This window comes from Penicillium psychrofluorescens, assembly GCF_964197705.1.
Source record: "Penicillium psychrofluorescens genome assembly, chromosome: 2".
In the NCBI taxonomy this organism is placed as follows: Eukaryota; Fungi; Ascomycota; class Eurotiomycetes; order Eurotiales; family Aspergillaceae; genus Penicillium; species Penicillium psychrofluorescens.
The window spans coordinates 2,072,029-2,094,200 of NC_133440.1; the positions used below are offsets into that span (position 1 = coordinate 2,072,029).

Sequence of the window (22,172 nt, forward strand, 5' to 3'; positions counted from 1 at the left end):
CGGATGGTGGGGAGCATTACAGGGAGCCGTGTGGACACTGCAGAAGCTGCAGAATTTGTTCGCAAAGGGTTGGTGAAGCCAAGAGTTACTGTCATTGATCTTCATGAGCTAGGGCAATATGCTTGTCATGTGAACGTACTAGAAGGGAAACTTGTGGTGCGGCTGGACAAATAGTTTCTTTTTTAGGTGTACTAGGCGACTTGCACAACAGGCTCCTGAGCTCTAGGTTTGGTGTACGTAGGGATAGAAAGCTTTGGGAGATGTGTTGGTTGCAGGACGATATCCTGAAAATTATGGACGAGAACCGACTAAATCTCAAATTCTAAAGGGTCAAAAATGTGATCCGTGATTAGATGCGTCATAGTATCTCCATTACGTCTATCGACCTAAGTAGGGAGTTCCCCGCGGCATATCTTTTGGACTCTTTGCCGAAGACCTTCGCGCTCTTTGAGCGGGCTTCCACAGTATTGCTGCCATAACGCCTGCGGGAAATACTCTCATCCCAGCGGCAAACTCCCACTTTGATAGTGAAAGATTTCCGCATACTCCACATTTTGTCTGGAACGTGTCCCCGCTTCGCCACAATGACCCCGTGGGGTTTGTTGGTGAAAGTACTGAACTTTGTCTCGTATGCTACTCTCTCATAAACCTATTTAGTCGCCACCAATTTCTTGGATTTTCAGTCCCTGCCTTATACTGTATTGCCACTTAATTCTAGCTCTGATTATTCACGATCATGTCCGACCGAGACACATTTACTCAGCCGAGCTTTTTCGGCTCGACCTCGACTCCCCTGAAGGCCAGGCCCTTGGTGCTTCCACCAAACGTGACTCGCGAGGATTTCGGCACATTCCTTCGAGAAATTATTGATCTCGTTGGCAATGGAAATGTTGAGATCATAACTTCCGAGGACCAAATCGACGACCGCTCATACATGAATCCTGCACACACGCATGACCCCCACCATGTCATGGAACAGGACTATTTCCTCGCCTCTGCGGTTGTGGCTCCTCGGAACGTCGCTGATGTACAGTAAGTTCTCTCTCAATTTAGGAAAGACACTCTCGGCCAAGCGCTTACTTGACAAGGGCTATCGTTCGATTGGCCAACACGCTATCCTTCCCGCTATGGCCAATCTCTATTGGAAGAAACTCCGGATACGGCGGTGCCGCACCCCGTGTCAGTGGTAGCATTGTGCTAAATATGGGCAAAAACATGAATAAGATCCTGGAGGTCAATGTTGAGGGTGCATATTGCTTGGTTGAACCTGGTAAGAAGCTAATCCCATAGTTATGAAGCTGAGATATCCGTACGAAACTAATATGAGACATCAAGGTGTAACTTTTCAGGACATGCACGATTATCTTGTGGCTAACAATCTTCGAGACAAGCTCTGGATAGATGTACCAGATCTTGGTGGTGGTTCTATCCTTGGAAATACCACGGAACGAGGAGTGGGATACACACCTTACGGAGGTGAGTAACAGCTATCAGATGGTTGACGTTTCTAAGGGGGTGGTGTGTTTTTTTTTTCGGCGGATTTCTGATATTTTTCAGACCACTGGATGATGCATAGCGGCCTAGAGGTTGTTTTGCCCAACGGCGAGCTGCTGAGAACTGGCATGGGTGCTCTGCCTGACCCCAAGCGTCCCGATACGATGGGTATGAAGCCAGAAGACCAGCCTTGGAACAAAGCTGCTCAGCTATTTCCTTATGGGTTCGGGCCTTACGTGGACGGAATTTTCAGCCAATCTAATCTAGGAATTGTGACAAAGATGGGCATGTGGTTGATGCCGAATCCAGGAGGCTACCAATCGTACATGATCACCTTGCCTAAAGAAGATGATCTGAAGCAAGCGGTTGACGTAATCCGGCCTCTTCGTTTGGGAATGGCACTTCAAAACGTGCCGACCATTCGCCATATTCTTTTGGACGCGGCAGTCATGGGCTCCAAGGCCCATTATTCGTCAAAATCCGAGCCGCTCTCTGATGAAGATTTGGATGCAATTGCCGAGAAGCTTAACCTTGGACGCTGGAACTTCTATGGTGCACTTTACGTGAGGACTCCTATCTCTGACATAAATCTTTTAATTAACTATTACAAGGGGCCTAAACCGATTCGAGACGTTCTTTGGGACACAATCAAAGGGGCTTTCTCAACTATCCCGGGAGTTAAATTCTACTTCCCAGAGGACACTCCCGAGGACTCTGTTCTACGCATCCGTGACAAGACTATGCAGGGCATCCCGACATATGACGAACTAAAATGGATCGACTGGCTCCCAAATGGAGCCCATCTCTTTTTTTCTCCGATCGCGAAGGTCGCTGGAGAAGACGCTATGGCGCAATACGCAGTAACTAAAAGAAGATGCCAAGAGGTCGGCCTAGACTTCATTGGGACGTTCACAGTTGGCATGAGAGAGATGCGTAAGTTGTTCATTTCATTACTCTAATAGATGAACCTGATATTTGCACTATGACTAAAGTTGGAACTCTTGGAGCAGATCACATTGTGTGCATTGTCTTTAACAAGAAGGACCCCCTGCAGAAGAAGAAAGCCCACTGGCTTATAAAGACGTTGATCGATGATTGTGCAGCAAATGGATGGGGAGAGTATCGAACTCACTTAGCTGTGATGGATCAGATCATGGGCACCTACAACTGGAACAATGGCGCTTTCTTGAAATTCAACGAGCTTATCAAAAACGCAGTGGACCCCAATGGCATCATTGCCCCCGGAAAGTCCGGCGTTTGGCCACGCCAGTACAGTAAGGTGACTCACAAACTGTGAAACTGATGGCTGGATAATGAAATAATTGTATCACGAAGCATTACGTGCTGTATTTACTTGATGCTGCTGGTCTGATCCGATATTATTCTACCTTCATTGTTTTCAAGGGGAAAGGGGGTTGTGTTGATTAGCCCCACTAGGACAACTTATACATGAAATTGGTCTTTATTTTTACCTTTCGGTGAAATTAGAAAACAAAATGAAGTTAACTTGTAAGCTAGCCAGAATTGCTCTAAAATCAAGTATTATTCAACTTCTTGAAATACAAATAGACCAGAAACCCAAATAGATCGACAAGGCTAGACGACCCGTTCTCCGTTCTGCAGCTCCCTTACCATGCTCTTCATAATGAGATATTGGGTCAAATTCTATATTTATGAACTTTAGGAATTTAGTGCCGACGTAGATTTATACTTATATGATAGCAGAATATAGTTTTACTAGAGGAAGCAAACCGTTGTGGATGACAGAGAAGCCGATTGTTGGTTTTCGGAGTGCCGCTGTGATTGACACGAAAGTTTGAAAGCATTAAAACCTGTTATACCGTGCCAGGGGCTTGATGGATAGTCAGTGCGGCACCAACACGGCACTTGCCTCGTCAGAACTTTCCGATTAGAAACAGCCGAAAATACTCAGCAAATATCAACAATGCTTGCTCTGGATCACAAGGAGCGGAATTCTCCATCGGCTAGTCTAAAACAAGCGGGAGGGGGTGTAGAAAATCCGCCACGGGTGTTCGACAAACCCGCTAAAACTGGGGCCTTCTCCACTTTATTTTCGTGCCCGATATTTTGAGGGTCAATGCATGCCAGGGACCTGTCAGATTGCCATGTTATTTATTATCTCAATCTTTGCGGGCATGCAATCAATTAATGTTCAGTTCATGCAAGTAGACTCACCATGTTTTTCAATATCATCAATTCGGGCCTGCGTATCGGAGCTTCGACGGCGACTATCACGGATCCCAGGACTAGAAAGCCTCTTTACGAGGTACCGGTTGCGAGTACTCAAGATCTCGACGACGCCGTGAAATCTGCAAGACTGGCTTTTAGCTCATGGAAGCACGTTCCGATCGACCAAAGGCAGAAAGTGTTGCTGGAATTGGCCGACAAACTTGACGAGCATAGATGCAAGATACATCAGGTTCTGGCCAAGGAGACCGGGAAATCCGTGAGCATACTAGAGCAGCATGACTGCATGAAGATATCTGACACCGCTTCAGGACCTTCTTGCCAACATTGAGATTGATCACACGTTGAAGTTTCTCAGATTTAATGGTACTGCATATCGCCTGTTGCCATTGATAAACTTGATAAACAACAAACCAGGCTAACTATGGTGCAGCTTCCCAGGAGCTACCGGATGAAATTCAACATGAAGATGCGATGCTTAAGATAGTGTCTACGTATCGTCCTATTGGAGTTGTGGGTGCTATTTGCCCGTGGAACTTCCCACTCGTTCTCGCGGCCGCAAAAATCGCCGCCGCTCTCGTCACTGGAAACTGTATCATTGTTAAGCCATCTCCATTCACGCCTTGCGCCACATTGAAGTTTGCAGAGCTTGCCATCTCAGTGCTCCCGCCGGGTGTGTTGCAAGCGCTTAATGGGGACAATGATCTGGGACGTCTCATCACCATCCATCCTGGAATTGATAAGGTTACCTTCACGGGTTCCACCGCCACGGGCAGACTAGTGGCAGCTAATGCGGCCAAGACCCTCAAGCGAGTAACCCTTGAGCTTGGAGGCAATGATGCAAGTATCGTCTGCCCCGACGTTGATGTGAAAATTGTTGCCCAAAAAATTGCCGCTGGTGTCTTTTTCCACTCTGGTCAAATGTGTGTTGCCACAAAGAGGGTCTACGTGCATCGAGACATTTTCACAGAATTCCGAGATGCATTTGTCGAGGCCGTCAGAAACATCGAAATTGATGTCTCTGGTAAACTTCCGACTACGTTTAGCCCTATGCAGAACGAGTTACAGTACAACATCGTGAAGAGTTTGATCGACGACAGTCGGAAAAATGGCTACACCCTTCTTCGCGGAGATCCATCTGATGAGGAGCGCCTAGGGTTTTTCATCCATCCTGTGGTTGTGGACCAACCCCCTGAGGATTCCAAGGTTATCCAGGTAGAGCAGTTCGGGCCTATCATTCCTCTTTCTACCTGGTCCTCAGAGGTGGATGTAATTGACCGCGTGAATAGGGTGGACACCGGCCTAGGATCATGTGTCTGGGCGAAAGATATCGGCATTGCGCAACGGGTTGCTCGTCAACTCGAGGTCGGAACGGTCTGGATTAACAGCGCTGAAATACCCGATCCGCGTGGTTACTTTTCTGGTTGGAAGCAGAGTGGAATTGGTGGAGAGTGGGGGAAGGAGGGCTTGCGATCATATTGCCACATACAGACCATCCAATTGTATAAATAGCAGAAAAATGGGCAAGACGGAAACGGTGGTGAACATGTGCTTGAACAGCCTGTAGGTCTCTAACCATTTTCTGGCTGGCTTGAGTGTTTCCGAATAGCCAATATGAATCCTCCCCTTTCTGCTTCTTCTCCCAGACACATCCGTTTTCTCTCGGACAAGCCGTCAACCTGGTTTACAGTGGAAAGTCAGGTGAGTGTCGAACAGTCCGCCCAACCTTGCTCTGTACAGAAATAGGGGTGACGTGATCAGATGGAGATGTAACCATCTTGTATGTCCTGTGGTAGGAAAAAGCCCCAGTAGCATGGCATGGCCGCAAAGTGTGGCTCTTTTCTCCAGGTTGTCCTCATTGCCGAACCATTCTTCCCCGCTTTGTTCGCCACATGCAGAGCAGAACGACGGCTTGACCCCCAACCACCACCAACTATTTCCTTGGCCTGCCCGAGATCTCTTTCTCTCCATCTCTATCTCCACTTTTGGCGACAAGCATGATTTTATCGCACAAATCGCATATTTGCGTGTTTTGCCAGGCATCCTTCACGCGGTCAGACGCCCTTAAGCGGCATTGGACCACCTGTCAGGTCCGTCGCGCTAGATTTATTGACATACCCGAGATCGCCACCAACCCCAAGGGCCGAAAGCTGAAGGCGTGCGACCGCTGCTCGCGCCTCAAACGAGCTTGTGTATCAGAGAGCCGCTTTCAGCCTTGTCAAAAATGTGCCTTGAGCAACAAGCCTTGCTCATACCGCAGGATACAAACCGAACATGAACTAGGAATCGGGAGCGAAAGTGCCACCCAGATAAGCAAAGCTTCGAGACATGATGGTTTCCTCCCTATGGATTTTGAGATCCATTCTTTAAAAAACTCTTTCGACGCGAATCCCCATGACACAAGCCAGCCCCATTTCTCGTCGGACATCTTCACAAGCCATTCAGATCTTGCCTGGAACCGAGACAGCCTGATCCGAGCGCTGGGTATGGAATTTACGATCGCGGAGTCTCAAATCCGTGGACCAACACATTTGGACCTTTCTGTCGTCGCTAGCTTTCCATTCTTAGGAAGCATAGCCCGGTCAAGTGGGCTTGCCAACTGCTTTGAATGCGGCAGCGGTGAGCGTCGTTCGGTCCTACCGCACACAGCTTGGAAATCCAACACGTATCGGGAAACATCGAGCCCATTGATTACTGGACCTCATAGTCACGGTGCATTCGCTTCTCATTCGCCGAATTCGGACGCAACCTCTCTTGAAAGCGAATATTGTTGGCCGATGCCAACATTCGCGAATGTCTCTGGAGCACCACTGGAAGCTCATCAGCATTGGAGCGATTCCATTAATTTAGGATCAGTCCCCTTGGCGAATACCTGTTCTCCGAGATTAAACTCGACCCCTCAATTACCAAGAGGAGCACACGACTCGAGTTTTTCCCCATCTCCTCGCTCGATATTGCATGATCACAGCTCTTTTTTATCCACCAAATGCTACCAAATCATCAATGAGATCCGTCAAGCCGTCATAAACAAAAACCAGGACAGTATAATTACCATATCTTGGACGGATTCGCTGAATGCTTTGTCTTACGAATTCTTTCATCCTGTCAAAGTCGAGAGATTTCTGGCACTATTTTGGTCATGCTGGCATCCGAATTGGCCAGTTGTACACCGGCCAACATTTGACCCAGTCACGTCTCAACTTGGTCTTCTCATGGCGGTCCTCTTAATCGGGGCCTGTTTATCCACTGATCAACGAGACCGTGCTATAGCCAGCATTTGGCTGAACACGGTCGAAGAAATTGTGTTTCGAAATGAGGCTTTTTCTGGGGCTATGTGCAACAATTTGAAAAACAATAATTTGAGAGAAGTGCGCCTCAAAAATCGACTTGGTATACTTCAGGGCGCCTACTGTGTCTGTTTGCTCCAGACATGGGAGGGGTCTAAAGAGAGCAAAAGACGTATCAGGCGCGATCGTTACAATTCCCTCATCTGGGTAAGATTTTTCTTATAATACCCCAAAAAGATATGTTTTCTACTCTACAGTTTGCAATTGACATCAGTATAGCTTGCTCGTGACACGGGATTCAATCATGCTACTTTGAAACATGTGAGCACTACTGACCTAGCAGAATTCAACTGGGAAGACTTTTCAACCAAAGAATCTTTCACACGGTAAGCATATCTTTCTGTTCGAGGGCCGGGGGATGAAATTACTTAATGCAAACTTCATGGGTCTACCACTAGGATCATAACCTATATCTACAACTTGGACTCTGCATATGCTATGTTCTGTTGCCAACCACCAAGGATGCTCCTTCGCGAGCTTCACATTGATCTTACAGCTCCAGGGTTATGCTTCGAGGCTGAGTCTGCAGAAGAGTGTTTCGTAGCTTTGAAGGCTTGGCGGCAAAACCTGGGGGCCAGCGAAAACCCTACTCTATATTCGGCCATCAAGACCATATGTCATGGAGACGCAGCTCAGTTGCACATGTTCACCTACACGAGCGTTCTTAATATGTTCACAATTGCTTCAGGTAGGCCGCGCATATCGTTCCAGCAATTTTGCGTTGTGTGGAGCATGTCGATTACACAACAGACGGATTGACATCAGCCTCCTAGCTCTATTCGCTATGACCTTCCAGGTCTGCACCATGGACGTATCTTCAATGGATACATCTTGGATTCAAGCCGGTCTTCAGAACTGGGGATCCCTTTGGCCGTCGCCAGCTAGGGATGAAGAACTCTCCTCAAGCCTGACAGATCCTGCTCCCAATGGAAAGAGAGTCGGTTTCATGCGACATGCTCCCGAATACTGGTTTTTAACATATTCGATTTTGAATCGAATGGATCAAAAGGAACAAAAGGGGCTGGATTTTGGCAACTGCGATTTTGAACGCCATGCTACTGGGATGGCACATCTGAGTGTCTTGGTTGATGAGTTTCGCACGCAGCAACGATGATACCATACTTCCCAAAACAAAACAGAGAACTACAAAATATTCCACATCTATTGGCAAGTTTTCTAAAAAGGTTTATTAAAAAGAAAAAATAAGAGTGGGATCAGTACCTAGTCATTCGTTCTCCTCACAACTAAAGATCGTCATCAGCATCCACAGGTGGGCCGATGCAGAGTTTGAGGGTCTTTTCAACATTGCCGGGGGACAAAGGCTTCGAGTGTGGAAGAGAGGCAAATTAGTCTCCCGTTCTGGGCAAATATCGAATTGTCGGCGTTAACCCCACAAAGTTTGTGGAACCCAACCACCCCCGCAGGGGCTGTCGCCGCCGCCGCCGCCGGGAGCGGGGGTGGTGTTTATCCGTGGCGGCGTGGCAATGCCGGCATTGAATATATACTTCATCATGGACATAAGTTGTAGGGACCCAACAAAGCTCAAGGGTGAAGTGTGCACATTGTTTGCTTTTAGACTGTGTCTGATCTCGACGCCACCTATCCTCTCGTTGCCTACAATTATTACCGAAGCTTCTGGCCATGATGTTGCTACTTATTGGTTTCCAGGGTTTCATTGAATATGCATTACTCATGCTCGTCATGAGTGCGGCGTGCTATATCTGTTGGCTAATATACGCTCTAAAATTCCATCCTTTGGCCAGATATCCAGGTCCATTTCTAGCGTCCATCTCTCGATTCTGGATTGCACTAGAAGTTCTCCGCGGGAACGCACACAAGACTCAAGCAGAGCTGCATCAAAAACATGGTATACTCACATGCATTTTGGAGTTCTCCCCGTGTCTGTCAGATGTCTTTTATCTAATTCCAAGGCAGGCCCAATTATACGAATAGCTCCAAATGAGGTTGCTATTTCTGATCCAGAATCTTTGAAGATTATTTATGGAATCAACTCCGGATTTCAAAAGGTACAAATTGAACCGTGACATGTGTGTGTTTCCCGTGCTTACCTTTTCATTCTCAGACTGACTTCTACCTTCCGTGGCGGCCGGCTTTCGGTATCTTGATTCCGCTGCGTCGATCATGATGAACTGCTAGCAATGCTGACATTTTATTTGCCCAGGCCGATTCCCCGACCATTTTACTTCAACCGATGAGAAACTTCATGGACAAAGGAGAAAGATTGTGAACAATATCTATTCCATGAGTAGTATCTTGAAATCGGAGCCTTTCATCGACTCCTGCACAGAGCTTTTCATAGAAAGAATGGGGGAATACGCCAATAACGGCCAACAAATTGATCTTGCTAAATGGGTGCAATGGTACGCTTTCGATGTCATCGGAGAACTTTATTTCAGCTCCATGTTTGGTTTCATGAGGAAGCGCGACGACCATGGTGGATATATCTCCGCCCTCGAGACTCTTCTCCCTATTCTTTGCACCGCCAGCGTACTTCCATCGTACGCTCGGGTCCCCCTCATGCTTTCTGGCTTCTTGATACCATCTATCAGGGCAGCACTGAAGTCCTTGGCCAAGATTCAAGAAGCATCTTTGTCCTGTGTTCGCGACAGGATGGTTCTGAAGGAGAAAGGAGAGGCCAGCAGAGAAGATATCCTGGAGAGGTTGTTCCGTGTATATGAGGACCGAGGGGACAATGTGAACTTCAATGTCACGGATATTCAGGTGGAAGTCTTCGTCGGATTGTAAGCACGCCTTCATGATTAAAGCGAAAGGCAGATCTAACGGGAACGATCCAACACTACAGATTTGCAGGAAGTGACACCACTGCAGTGGCGCTGACATCCATATTTTATCATCTTATGAAGCATCCCGTCGCTTATGATAAATTGATGAAAGAGGTCGATGAAGCCTCAGCTACCGGCAAGCTCAGCTGTCCCCGGATCAAATTTGCAGAAGCCATGGAGCTACCCTATCTTGCTGCCTGTTGCAAAGAAGCAATGCGAATGATTCCTAGTGTCGGATTAACCCTTCCCAGGGTTGTTCCACAAGAGGGGCGCTACATTGCCGGGCAGTGGTTTGACGGGGGCTTGCGCGTAGGTATGAATGCTGCAGTGATCCATTTCAACAAAGAGGTATTCGGTGACGACGCCGACGATTTCAATCCAGAGCGATGGTTCAGACCAAATGCAAATCAGATGGATCGATGCATGTTCCAGGTGAGATCTCTACAGAGTGCGTCGTTGCATATAACATGAATGACGATTCTTTTTTGGAGCAGTTTGGTGGTGGTTCAAGGACCTGCATTGGGAAAAATGTAAGCATGCGACTCCCCGACAGATTGTTTGTTGTTGATTCGTCATGCAACCACTTGGCCACTGACGCGAAATAGATTTCTCTCTGTGAGATACATAAATTAGTCCCCGAGCTTCTTCGGCTTTACAAACTTGAAATGGTCAATCCCAAGGAGCATTTGAGGACCACGAACCGTTGGTTTAATAAACCAAAGTATCTTTATGTGACAGTCAAAAGGCGAACTGCGAGTGTGTGTGACTGAAGACAAATGGGTATTGAGTATTGCTCACTGTGTAGAGAATGTACAAGAGGTTTTCAAGTGGGTTCAAAGGTTTAGAGCCACTTCCATAGGAATCGCACTTCACTTTAGCCATTGACTACTCAATATGTGATTGATACTCAAGCGCAATTTTGAGGCTGCCGTCAGATTTTGGTTCTATGAGAGATTGTCATATCTTGTCAATTTTCTCGAGCTCATATGATCTGTTATCTCGAAGACGAACCATGTGGACCCGACCGTATTCCTATTAAGTCATACTTGATCCTAGATACGGAAGAAGCCAGGAGATTACGTCTTCCGACTTGCTTGTGAACCAGTGTTTCGGCTCATAGACTGTGAGGGAGAGTCCGTGTGATGTCCGGAATCAGGCTTAGAATCAAGGTTTTCTTAAATGCGGGGTCTCCGCAGATGACCCAAGTTTGAGCAAAATTTCGGTAATGGCAAGAAGGGCAATTCCCGAAGGAGTGTGGAGACATGGGCTTGCGACTCATAACTTCATCTTTGGCTTACCACCCTCATTGAGATACGATCATTGTCTCAAAATTCAAATAATTATCCCACACAATTTTTTCGCCGGATCTGAAGGAAAGTCAAAAAGCCAGCAACGCCCTTGGGATGCACATGTGTGCTACGTGCAACGCCACATTTGGTCGCCGGGAACATTTTCAACGGCACATGGACTCGCGTATGCACTCAACAACCTGTGAAATGCATGTTCGAGGGGACTTGTTAACAGAATTGTAGACAGTGCAAGCCGCCCATTCCAATGTGAATGTGGACATGCGTTCAAACGGAAGTAAGTTCGCTTCTAATTGCAAGTTTCAGGACGTTCCTGATGGACGAGACCAGAGACTCACTCAAACGACACTTTGACGCGTGTCAAACGAGGTTAGGAGGGGATGTCAGCATCTCAAAACGTTATCCATCACAAGGGGTGAAGAAAGCCAAAGCCTGCGACCGTTGCTCTAGGCTTAAAAAAGCCTGTAGCTCTGGTCAACCGTGCTTTTCATGCAAATCGAGGGATATATCTTGCTCTTACACTAGGCGTGACTCTTTCCGCGTGGTGCATGGCCCGAATACGCAGCAGACCGCTCAGTCAGAACACCAGCAAACTCGAGCAGATATTTCATCCAGCGCAGGCACGGACCCAAATGACGACAATGACTTTGCCCAGCAGCAAGACACCAATTTGGCCGGGATAGGCACTCTTTCCCCCTTAAATCTCGACTCTGAAGAGGTGCTCCCTTGTGGTATTGATTTTCCCCTGCAATTACTTCATGAGGATTCTTTCAAATTCTCCGACTGGGGTGATATCCAAATGCTGTCGAGCATGCTAGGGGAATCTTCCGCGAGGGTCGTCACTTCACAGAATCCAAGCGAATCTATTTCGAGTTTCGACTATTTAGAAAGATTGACCAGCTCTTCTGGCCTTGCAGACTCTTTCGAATGCGGGACAGGTGATCAAAGAGAGATTGTGAACTCTGATATCGATCGTTACGACTATCAACAATGGCACCGTGCTTTGCGAACTCATATATCGCCCATCGAGCCAATGTCTAGCCTTTCCTTCCTTCCAGATCCTCTTATAGGGACGAGTATCCAGATTGTCCGCTTGCTTGAAAACGTGAGCCAGAGGATTCCTGAAAAAAGCGTTGATTTACCATGGTCAGCTTACTTGGAGGATGCGTGCCTCCAATTCTTTGCGCCATGTAATTTACGCAGATTCCTACATTTGTTTTGGGCCTTGTGGTATCCGAATTGGCCTGTCATTCATAAGCCTTCATTCGGTACGAAGCCTTTTTCTGGGTTGCTTCTCATGGCAATGAACCTCATGGGTGCATGTTTATCGCCTGATAAAGCGGATAAAAAATTTGCTAGGCTCCTTTTGAATTATGTTGAGGAGGCAGTTTTTGCAACTAGGCCTATGGGCCAACATTCGTCATCAGGGGACTTTATGAACAATCTTGTTGACAATCAATCAAGACTACAAAAGCTTCAAGCAATGTATTTGGTCTGTATACTTCAGACCTGGGAAGGCACTGCCGAGGCAAAGAGTCGAATACAACGTGACCGATACACGGCTGTTGTCACGGTCAGTTTTGTCTCTCTATATCCTTCAGACTGACCTTTCTGACAACCTAAAGGCTGCAAGGGACATTCGGATATATACCGCTACTCACAACGACCTTGATTTGGCTAGTGCATCCGAATCTTGGTGGCATCAATTCATTGCAAAAGAAGAGCTAATACGGTATTGTGCTTATTTATATGCTTTTAATTCGACAAGACTAATATGTCATCAAAGTACCCTGATCTACATTTCGCTTCTAGACACCGCGTTTGCACTTTTCTACAACGTTCCTCCCAGAATGGTCCTCGCTGAGTTGCAAATGGACATTGCGTGCCCAGAGAAATGCTTCCAAGCCACCAATGCAGAAGACTGTTTCCATCAAGTTCAACTCTGGGCCACCTCTCGGGTCTGGCCTGGGAGACTTTCTGTGCAGAATGTTGTTTACAAACTCTGCGATCTATCCACAGTCCAAGCTCTTCAAGAAGAGATTAGCTCACTAAGCACTCTGAATATGTTTGTTTTGATAACCGGTATGCTCGAAATAGCTCTACATTATGCACCTGATGAGGCTGCTTACTACCATTTTTAGCGCTACACTTGCTTGTATTCAATCTGCGAACCTCAGGGGTCAAGCCAAATTACTTGCCAATTGATCGTGGCCTCGCCAACTGGAAAGCAATGTGGGACGAGAAAAAGGTTCAGCCAGCAGCTGATACATCTTACCTTTTCTCATCGGAGCCTTGGAACCGTTTGGGCTTCATGCAGCACGCCCAAGAATATTGGATGCTGGCTCACATTATATTGGAAGAATCTCGCAGGTCTCGCATTGATGAGAATCCGTGTCCTTTGCTCCGCAATACTGGACTATGCCACTATGATATGACCACGCTGAACATCTTGATAAAAGAATGTCAATTTTCTAAGGCAGGGGTCGTCTGAAGTCGTGCGAGCGAAACCGGACAAAGATGCCACTTTATCATGTCCATCTGTTGAGCAGCGATAAGAATCGCTTTCCACTCTCTTTTTTTCATTCTCGAGACCAATGCCCTTCCAACCTACCTGTTTCTTGGAGTTACCACGGTTCCTTGGGCTTCTAGATACCACCAAGCCTGCCAAATTCGTGGTCTGCCCTAAGGTGTGAATCTATACAGGCATGATAGGTTGCGAGAGCAACAAAATATCGGGAATCATGGCATGCCGTGTTACAGGCTCCATTGAGGGATAATGATTGATTTGATTATTCACTTTACAATAGCGCAAAAAGACTGACGAAGTCAGAGATTTCCAGCACTATTTATTCTACCATCCATATCCTCTATTTCATTCACCGTCTTTAAACTGCGTCCTGTCAAGAGGGCCGGTAGTCATTTCACGATATCTCGCATGCTCTTCGATTCTTGTACTTTCTACCTATAAAACGCGGCTCCTCGAGCTCTGTGGCAGGAGACCACGTGGCATTGGTCTAGGAACCATGGCGTGCGCCACTGGAAGTTATCATCGACGATTTCGAGACTTCTATACAAATGCATAAGGAGATTATGATCAGACTTTGGATACGGCCCTTGATCATCTACACCGACGGAAGAGGCTATGAGGGAAGAATTAGAGCTACGATGACTAGCGACGAAGATAGCTAGTCTACAGTGAAAGCACTCCGCCGCCTTCGAATGTCATTAGGACATCTGAGATCTACGTATCTAGCTGCCCCAACACCATACGCCAGTTAACTAACAGGCGCATCATAGTAGAGTTTCGCTTGATCTTACCCGCTAAGTGGTGGTTCTACTACTTAGGTAGGACTTTGTTCCCAAAACACCGACAATTCATTCAATCGGGATACCTCTCCTGGGCCTCTCTAGGCCCGAAGGAGTTGGCCTTGCCCCATGGAAACTGCAGATCTAAGAGTTTCCACTCACGACTCGCCGCAAGGGCCTCCCAGGGACACATGATTTGATCTCCTTCTTGACCTGGCATACTCCCCCCTTTACAAAACCCATCCAGGTAAATAACAGCGCGGAGTTTCTGCATGGTTGTGAATTTATCTTGAAGCACGCGAACGAATGCTGGATAAACGTCTTTCCACTCTTCACCGAGTTTCATCACGCGATCGTGACCAACGTGAACGCTGAGTGAGATGTCCAAGGCCGTGATGAGGTGGAGGCTACTAACGGGCAGAATCCTCGACATGCGGAAGAGCGTATCCATCTGATCACCCATAACAAAAACATTCGTACCATAGAGAATCGGTATAGCCTCTTCGTAACTACATTCGTGTGTTAGCTGAACATAGTAGATACAGCAGGTAGGCCATCTGAACTTACGCTAGCTGACAACGCCTTAACCACGCTCCTCCGAAGCATTTTTCTTTCCTTTTCCCATTTCGCAGCTGTTAACCCTTCCCAATAGCTACTAGATCTGTGCCAGAAACATGCTGCACTCGGGCACTCACACGTCTCTTTATCGTCAAGAAACGCATCGAAATCTCTACACACTTCATGCCACCATTGCCACTCCTCGTTGGGTTTGTTTTTCTGTTGATTCCAGTGTAATGGCTGACAAAATGCACAGTCAATATGCACGCGCCAGTATCCGAACAGCTCCCCGTAGACATGGATTTTGATCTCTGCCGGAAGATTGAAAAATAAGCATTGTGGCTGGGGATTGACGGCTAGTCGTGTAAACTCCGATAATGTTCGTCGACGCTGGATTTCTGGGTGGGATCGGGAGCTTCGAAGAGTTGGTAAGGCAGGTTGTAACTTCGCAAGTGGAATCGTCGACGCCCTGGCTCGTCGGATTGTATCGGGGATTTTCTCTGTTGTCCATATCTCTCTCAATTAGGGGAGTTGACTATTATCGAAAGAAAGAATGAAAGCAATATATGTTTTCTTTTCATTAGGCAAGAAATTATCAAAGCCCTGTTCAGGATTATCTTCATACTATACCCAATGCCTCCGAATGAAGGCTTTGAGCTCAGCGAAGAATTCCTCGATCGGATTTAGGTCAGGTGAGTAGGGCGGCAGGTATATTAGCTTTACCCCAGCATCTAAACACATTTGCTCTATACGGTCGGAGTGATGGAAAGATGCGTTATCCATCACTAAAACAGACTTGGGCTCGGGCCACCTTCCGCAATGTTGCAGAAGCTCCTCAATGAAATCCTCAAAAACCAGCGCGTCGGTCGAGCCCTTGAACACTCGAGACAGAACGATCCCATCCTGGGAGTATGCGGGCAAAATCTGGTACCGTTGATCGCGATGGAATTTGGACACCTGGACCGGTGCAGTGCCGAGCGGTAACCAACCTGTTCGCCTGAAGCCAATCCGTTTATCACATCCAGACTCGTCAATATACACTAGTTGATACGACTGAAATTCAGACAGGTTATGTAGATAACAATCCCGTAGATCGGCATTCCGTTCCCTCGCTTTCTGTCGAGAAACCTTCTTTGACCATTTTTTGGAGATCAACGCTCTCCTGATGCTAGAGGTTGTATGTGTTCCAAACTCGTCCCACAGAAAAACTCGTCCCACAGAAAAACTCGTCCCACAGAAAAACTTCCATCTCATCGAGGTAGAGGTCAGGCTTTTCCAACAGGTGTTCACAGAGAGCCTCTAACATTGGTGCTGTGATAGTGCGCGGTCGGCCCGCTCGAATGGGAGGAGCTCTAGTATCGCCGAACTGCCGCAGGTTGCTGCGGATGGTGGTAACAGAACGCGGGCTGCATCCAGCCGCTTTAGCGATCTGCGATGTAGTCAGTGATCTGCCCAAGATCATATCGCGGATGAACTCTCGAGTAGCAGGGTGCAGGTTTGGGGCCATTCTGCGCGGTGGGTGTTCATCTGTTGGTGGGTGTTGAAGTGTTAAGTTGCAATAACATGGACTCAGGTGGGCGGTAACACCTGCCAGGAAGTGTATTGTGGTGAGACGCGTAATCAGATATTCAGTGCGTATCGGTCTTGTCAGATAGTTTACATTTGTGTCGGCATGGCCAGCATGGTGGGACCATGCACAAAAGTTTTGTACAGCACTAAACTGCTTTTGTTTTTCTACATTCTTGGTATTGTGCGCTTGTTTCGCTTATTATGCATTTTGTACTATAAAAGAGATAGCTAGATGATACTCAGAATGTCAGACTTCTTCAATTTTACGATTTTCGACCACATAGTGGAAATCCCTGACGGGATTCGTGGTGGATCGCATACACCGCCTTAATTCGACAATTTCCATTATGACGGACAGGGATGATATGCAGGCTACCTGCACCAGTCCTAGATAGGCTTAGCCGTGGCCTTGGCGTTGGGGTTGACGTAGTTTCTGTGTGTAAAACATGGAAGCCAATTTCGAATATTGCTGTATGCACCTCCGCCCCCATTCTCCACAGCTGACAAGAAGACAAGAACATTGGTTCTGACGTGCAGATAATTGGATACACAATGGACACCTGGTCGTTTCATGGATAGACTGGCTGATAGGCAACTGTGCGATTCGTTGTGAGCATGAGTCCGAAGTTCTGATGTGATGGTTCCAGGTAATAACAGCAGGGTTCCTTGGGAACACCGTATGCGGCTCCTGGGAGCAAGCGGTGGTTCCCGGGAACACACGACGGTGTCCTAGTAGCACTGTACGCACACCTTACCTCTCTTTCCTGAGAGTGGCGGGTCAGGGAGCAGACTTTTGACCTATCTGGAATTTGACCTTGCGAAGGGAAAAGCAGTTGCTTTTCCACCATTCCCTAACCCAATTCCCCCCTAATTATTCTACGGGGGCTCTATTATCTGACTATTCTAATGCATGCCTTTAGTCCCGATAGATTCTTATCACATCTGCGATGGAGGCGCCCATTTCGATCTCCTTCTGCTTCGGTGTTCACACTTAATATCTATGGTTCAGGGTCTATTCTAACCTCGTCATGAGGTCAAGCATCGTCTGCGACCGTACAAACTCGCTCAAGATCATGGGGCTACCCAGCGGATGAAGACTAAAATTCGTAGATTTGCATTGTAGCCCGCTAGTGACTAATGGGAAACTGCAACAAGCGATCCCATGTTCATCAATCTGACTGTACAATTTAAATTCATATTGTGAGAATGTGAAAAGGCTCCTCTCGCAAGATGTCCCAGTTGACAGAGGACATCTCTCGGTGTGGCGGGCCTAACATGCCTGCTATCAGCCGTATGTCTGGATAAATCTCTGCAAAATCTCACACCCTAGTCGCATTGGTTGCCAGCATTCATTTATGGGCATCCCGCATCCTCGTCTCTTTTAGAAGTCGATCGTAATTTATCTTTCTCATATGTTTATGTGACGGTTTCTTTCTCTGGGCTATGAGTAGTTGCTGCGAATATATCCCGAAAGCATCTCTTTAAAGCCATGTTTACGCACCTCAGGATTCAATCGTTTTGTCGATAGCTCCTACAGTACTTCTAAATTGCGATCCGGCCCGGAGGAGATAGGGAGAAACGGATGCCCGGGGGCTAATACTAGTGAATATAGGAGACATCCATTTGAGCTACTCCGGATTTGACTAGCCTAAGCACTGACTAGATGTCTATTGAGCGAACCTATCCGTCGAAGTTTAGATCATGTGATCCAATACCCACGTCCGCTGGATTAACATACCTCCGCGAGTTTGTATGGTTTGCACACCTGCAATCCTTTATAACCCCCTAGATGACTGACTATCTTTTCGAAAAGATGTCTAGCCATCGAGACGGCTTACGGCTTTCGCTTCGTCACTACGAATTCATTACTTCGAATCTTTTCTTTCACAATAAACTTTTTTCGAGTAATATGGTATCCTTTCGAGATTGTATTTGGTTCGATATTTAAGGCTTCGCATGGTTAGACATACCGAACGAGTGATACTGAAGCGCTAGATATATCTTCAAAACCTACTTCAAAAATCGTTAGTTTGTAGTGTATTAGATGTTAAAATTGTTGCTAATAGATATAGGATGGCATAACTATAAATGAATGCGATCTAAATGCTATGTCCTATGTCGAGTTTATCGAAGTGCGTCGATATCTCCCTCTAGGAGTTTCAGAGATCATCGGTCGTGGTGGCGAGTGCTTCATCGGTGTTATCGATGACTCTACTATTATGAAATACCTATGTATCCCTAGCAACTATGAAAGCATTCATACAGAGGCTTAACTTCTTGAGGTCCTTAGAAATCATCCCCGAATTATCGCATCAAAAGGCCAGACGGAATATAGTCTTATTCTATAGCGTGCCTCAAACGGTTCGTTAAGCGACTACATTACATCACAATTATTTATATCTTTAGACTAGAGATTACTTTAGTGCAAACAAGTAGCTAAAGTAGTTAGTTACATACATAAGAAACATGTTATTCACTATAACATAAACCTCAGAAATTTTCTGCTTAACGAGGATTTTGATCTCCTACTTGCGGACTTCTAGGGGATGCTAAAGTCAGCTAATAGCGAAACATTACTAGATAGGCTCTCTCAGGAGTATTCGAAGTCATATATGCCTCGTTGCCATAGGGACTATGCATGTATGAAAACTAATCTCTTTACTCTTAGTTCTACTATTTATTTCATTATGACCAGACATAAGGTTTTCCCCGAGCTTAACAGCTTAGAGGATGACGAAGAAATATTGTTGCGCTTCTAAAATAGTGTGTTTCCGATTGACAGCCATTATTACAGTCACATTACGGAAAAGTGTTGGAAGCAGGAGTACAAATCGGCTGATGATATTGTTTCTGATATATCTCTGATTCAGACGTCCAAGGCAGTTGCTGAATAGTTGGCAATAGCGAGACATATTATCTTTTAGAATTGTACATATGCTTCAATAGACAAAATTTGTTTCCCGCCATCTTCCTTGTGACCGGGCAGCCAGATCAGAAGAGAAAACGATGAAGTTATTCAAATTGAGTGCTATGGCCGACGGGACTTCCAAGTTGGAGAAGGGAAAGAAGAAGAAGGAAAAGAAACAAAAAGAGTCCCTACTATCTACAGAACCCATATCACGTGCCAGGCACTGTCGCCTCAGGCAGCGCTCATTAGGCTGGTCACAGCTTTTACCATTGTCTATTCACATTTAGCACGGACAGACACGGCTGAGCTGGTGCAAAATGAAACAGGGAGCGACAAGGCAAGCCGAGAAATCCATTAATACCGCCTGCTAGCCCAGTCCTCTATCATACTAAATCACTGCGTGGCTTTGTCACACTAAGAAAATGCAGCGAAAGAAGCGCACTGAGACGATTGACAGTGAAGATTCCAAGCATCGTGAATAGGCAAAGTTGGATACGCTCATATCCAAGGTGGAAGCGCTTCTCCTAGGTACGAAGAATTGTCTCGTTGAATTCTGTCAAGTCTTAGACGTAAATAGGCTCCTTGCCGCGTTCGTCTCGGTTGAGGCCGAACTTGTCGACGAGTTTCCGGATACCCTAGGCTTGTTAGCACGATTCAATGTTTCAGAGAAGGTGGCTCACGGCATTGATTTCTTCGCTATCTTTGGGGCTTATTTTGGTTCGAGTCACTTTTCTATAGTAGCCCCCGAATACTTTCTAGTCGGCTCGTAGGGAACTCGCTTTCAATATGCCCTTTAGATGTCGACTATCTTGCCCGTACTTAAGCTTAAGGCAGAAATTAAGGAACTAATGAACGTCGTTCGATGTTAGGTAACGAAGTACGTCTTCGGCGTTCTTCTATTTAGGTAGCGCACTAGGCTCGTCGTTTTTAACTTGATAATACCTGCTAAAATGTTAATTAACTCATATCATGAGAAGCTTAGAGACGTCCTTATATTTTCCAACGGTGCTCGATGCGTTGCATTAGAGCTTTAGTCCCTTCCGATTGTCTATAGTTAAGAGGCACATTAGTAATGTCCTCGTCCGTTTCATCATTAGGATTATCGCTATAATCTAGACTTTGATCAGGACTTGCTTAAGGGCATATAGCGCGTAGGGAATATTGTGAAGAACGTTTGTAAGTATAGAGGTATGATGGCGTCACTGAGGTGATCTTAGCCGAAGAGTCGTTGGCGTCTGACACCTCTGAATCATCGCTATCGGTCTCTTGCAACTGTTGGTTGGAGTCTAGGGACAATTCCCGCGCGGCCATGCGCTTCGCCATCGATAACGAAAGAATCAAGTATTTCGTAGGAAAATACGACGATCCGATAGGGGAATCAAGTATTAAAGCGCAGTAGGGAAAGAATGATGTAGAGTTTGTAGAGAACGAAACTATTAGAGATACTAAGTAGGATGACGGGGGATATCGAGTCGTTTTATAACCAACGAAGCCGAGGGGACCTTCCCTAATGTGTGCCTGGCTCAGCCATGGTGAGTCTCGGTAGGAACCTAGCTTGACATAACTTGACTAACCGAAGAGGTGAGCGGAAGGTAAGCAGAATGGGATGGAAACCTATTACCACGGGGCAACCCGGCTAGGCAAAGCCTAGGTAGGTCCTCCGTTTTCTAGAACATTACGCGGAAGGGACGAGGGGGCGCGCGTGGTCGTAGGGAACGGGTGCGTAGGCACGCCGAACTATGCCGGAGAGGCCATTTTCGGCCGCCAAGCAGGCTAGAAACGGCCGCCTCAGCACAAATGCAAATTGTTTTGACGCAAATAATACTATATAAGACTATAAAATCCTACCGCTTTATATATATTTAACTAAGCTCTCTAGCTTATCCTAGTAGAGCTTATAGTGTTTTTTCTATAGGGATCCTACTAGTAGTATAAGCCTAGTTCAGAAGACCTAGGACAACGCATCAAATCATATACCTCTTTCTAGGTAGGCGGCTCTCTAGAAGCTGCTTCCTTAGCATAGATTAGTCAATCTCGCTCTTAAAGTATCCGCTAGGTAGCAGACGAAGTGCCTCGTTTATTAGTCATCCTACTACTTCCGTTTAAGCTCGAAGAGTTTTTTATATAATTGAATAAGATGACTAGTCTTAGTTTCTTACTAGCAAGAAATAGGTCTCCCTAATCCGAAAGCTACCTCTCTATAGAGGTCTAATTAATATTAGTTCTAGTAAACCTTAGAGTAGGGCCCTTCTACCGAGCAGCGGATATGACAATAGATGTATCATCTAATTCAAGTTTTTAATATAGATACTTTCGTAAAAGTAGCTCCTTTAGCTTTAGTTGCAAAAAGAGCCTCTAGTGAAATTGAGGGGCTAGAACCAGACCTGTTATGGTATAGTCCCTAGGAGGGATAATGCGGGAACGGACGCAACCACCATTAGACCAAAAGGTCTGCACAAGAATAACAAACCGCTTGTTATCTTGCCGATTCCACTTATATAGCTAATTCATTCAATGTTAGGGACTATCCCATAACAAGATCTTGTTCTATATCTTTCGCCACCGTTTTATAATTAAGAGCGACCTTCTACCCGATCAAGTAGTAGATATAGGTTAGTAAGTCCTCGGTATATATTCGACCTGACGTAGCTCGTGTAATACGCTCTTTAAG

At 46.3% G+C, this 22,172-nt stretch overlaps 3 protein-coding genes across 3 annotated transcripts; 2 read left to right on the plus strand and 1 right to left on the minus strand.

Moving 5' to 3' along the window:
• Window positions 1-736: 736 nt before the first annotated feature.
• PFLUO_LOCUS2978 (uncharacterized protein) lies at window positions 737-2,791 on the plus strand (the record flags this gene model as incomplete). The annotated part of the gene is made up of 6 exons (XM_073780174.1): window positions 737-1,032; window positions 1,089-1,270; window positions 1,336-1,476; window positions 1,558-2,057; window positions 2,106-2,427; window positions 2,487-2,791. The coding sequence occupies 6 exons, from the start codon at window positions 737-739 to the stop codon at window positions 2,789-2,791; spliced, it is 1,746 nt and encodes a 581-aa protein (XP_073637056.1).
• Window positions 2,792-3,691: 900 nt separating this feature from the next.
• Window positions 3,692-5,214, plus strand: PFLUO_LOCUS2979 (uncharacterized protein; the record flags this gene model as incomplete). The annotated part of the gene is made up of 3 exons (XM_073780175.1): window positions 3,692-3,961; window positions 4,014-4,068; window positions 4,136-5,214. 3 exons carry the CDS (start codon window positions 3,692-3,694, stop codon window positions 5,212-5,214), a joined length of 1,404 nt encoding a protein of 467 aa, XP_073637057.1.
• A 14,850-nt stretch (window positions 5,215-20,064) lies between these two features.
• PFLUO_LOCUS2980 (uncharacterized protein) lies at window positions 20,065-20,824 on the minus strand (the record flags this gene model as incomplete). The annotated part of the gene is made up of 2 exons (XM_073780176.1): window positions 20,065-20,136; window positions 20,705-20,824. The coding sequence occupies 2 exons, from the start codon at window positions 20,822-20,824 to the stop codon at window positions 20,065-20,067; spliced, it is 192 nt and encodes a 63-aa protein (XP_073637058.1).
• Window positions 20,825-22,172: the final 1,348 nt, after the last annotated feature.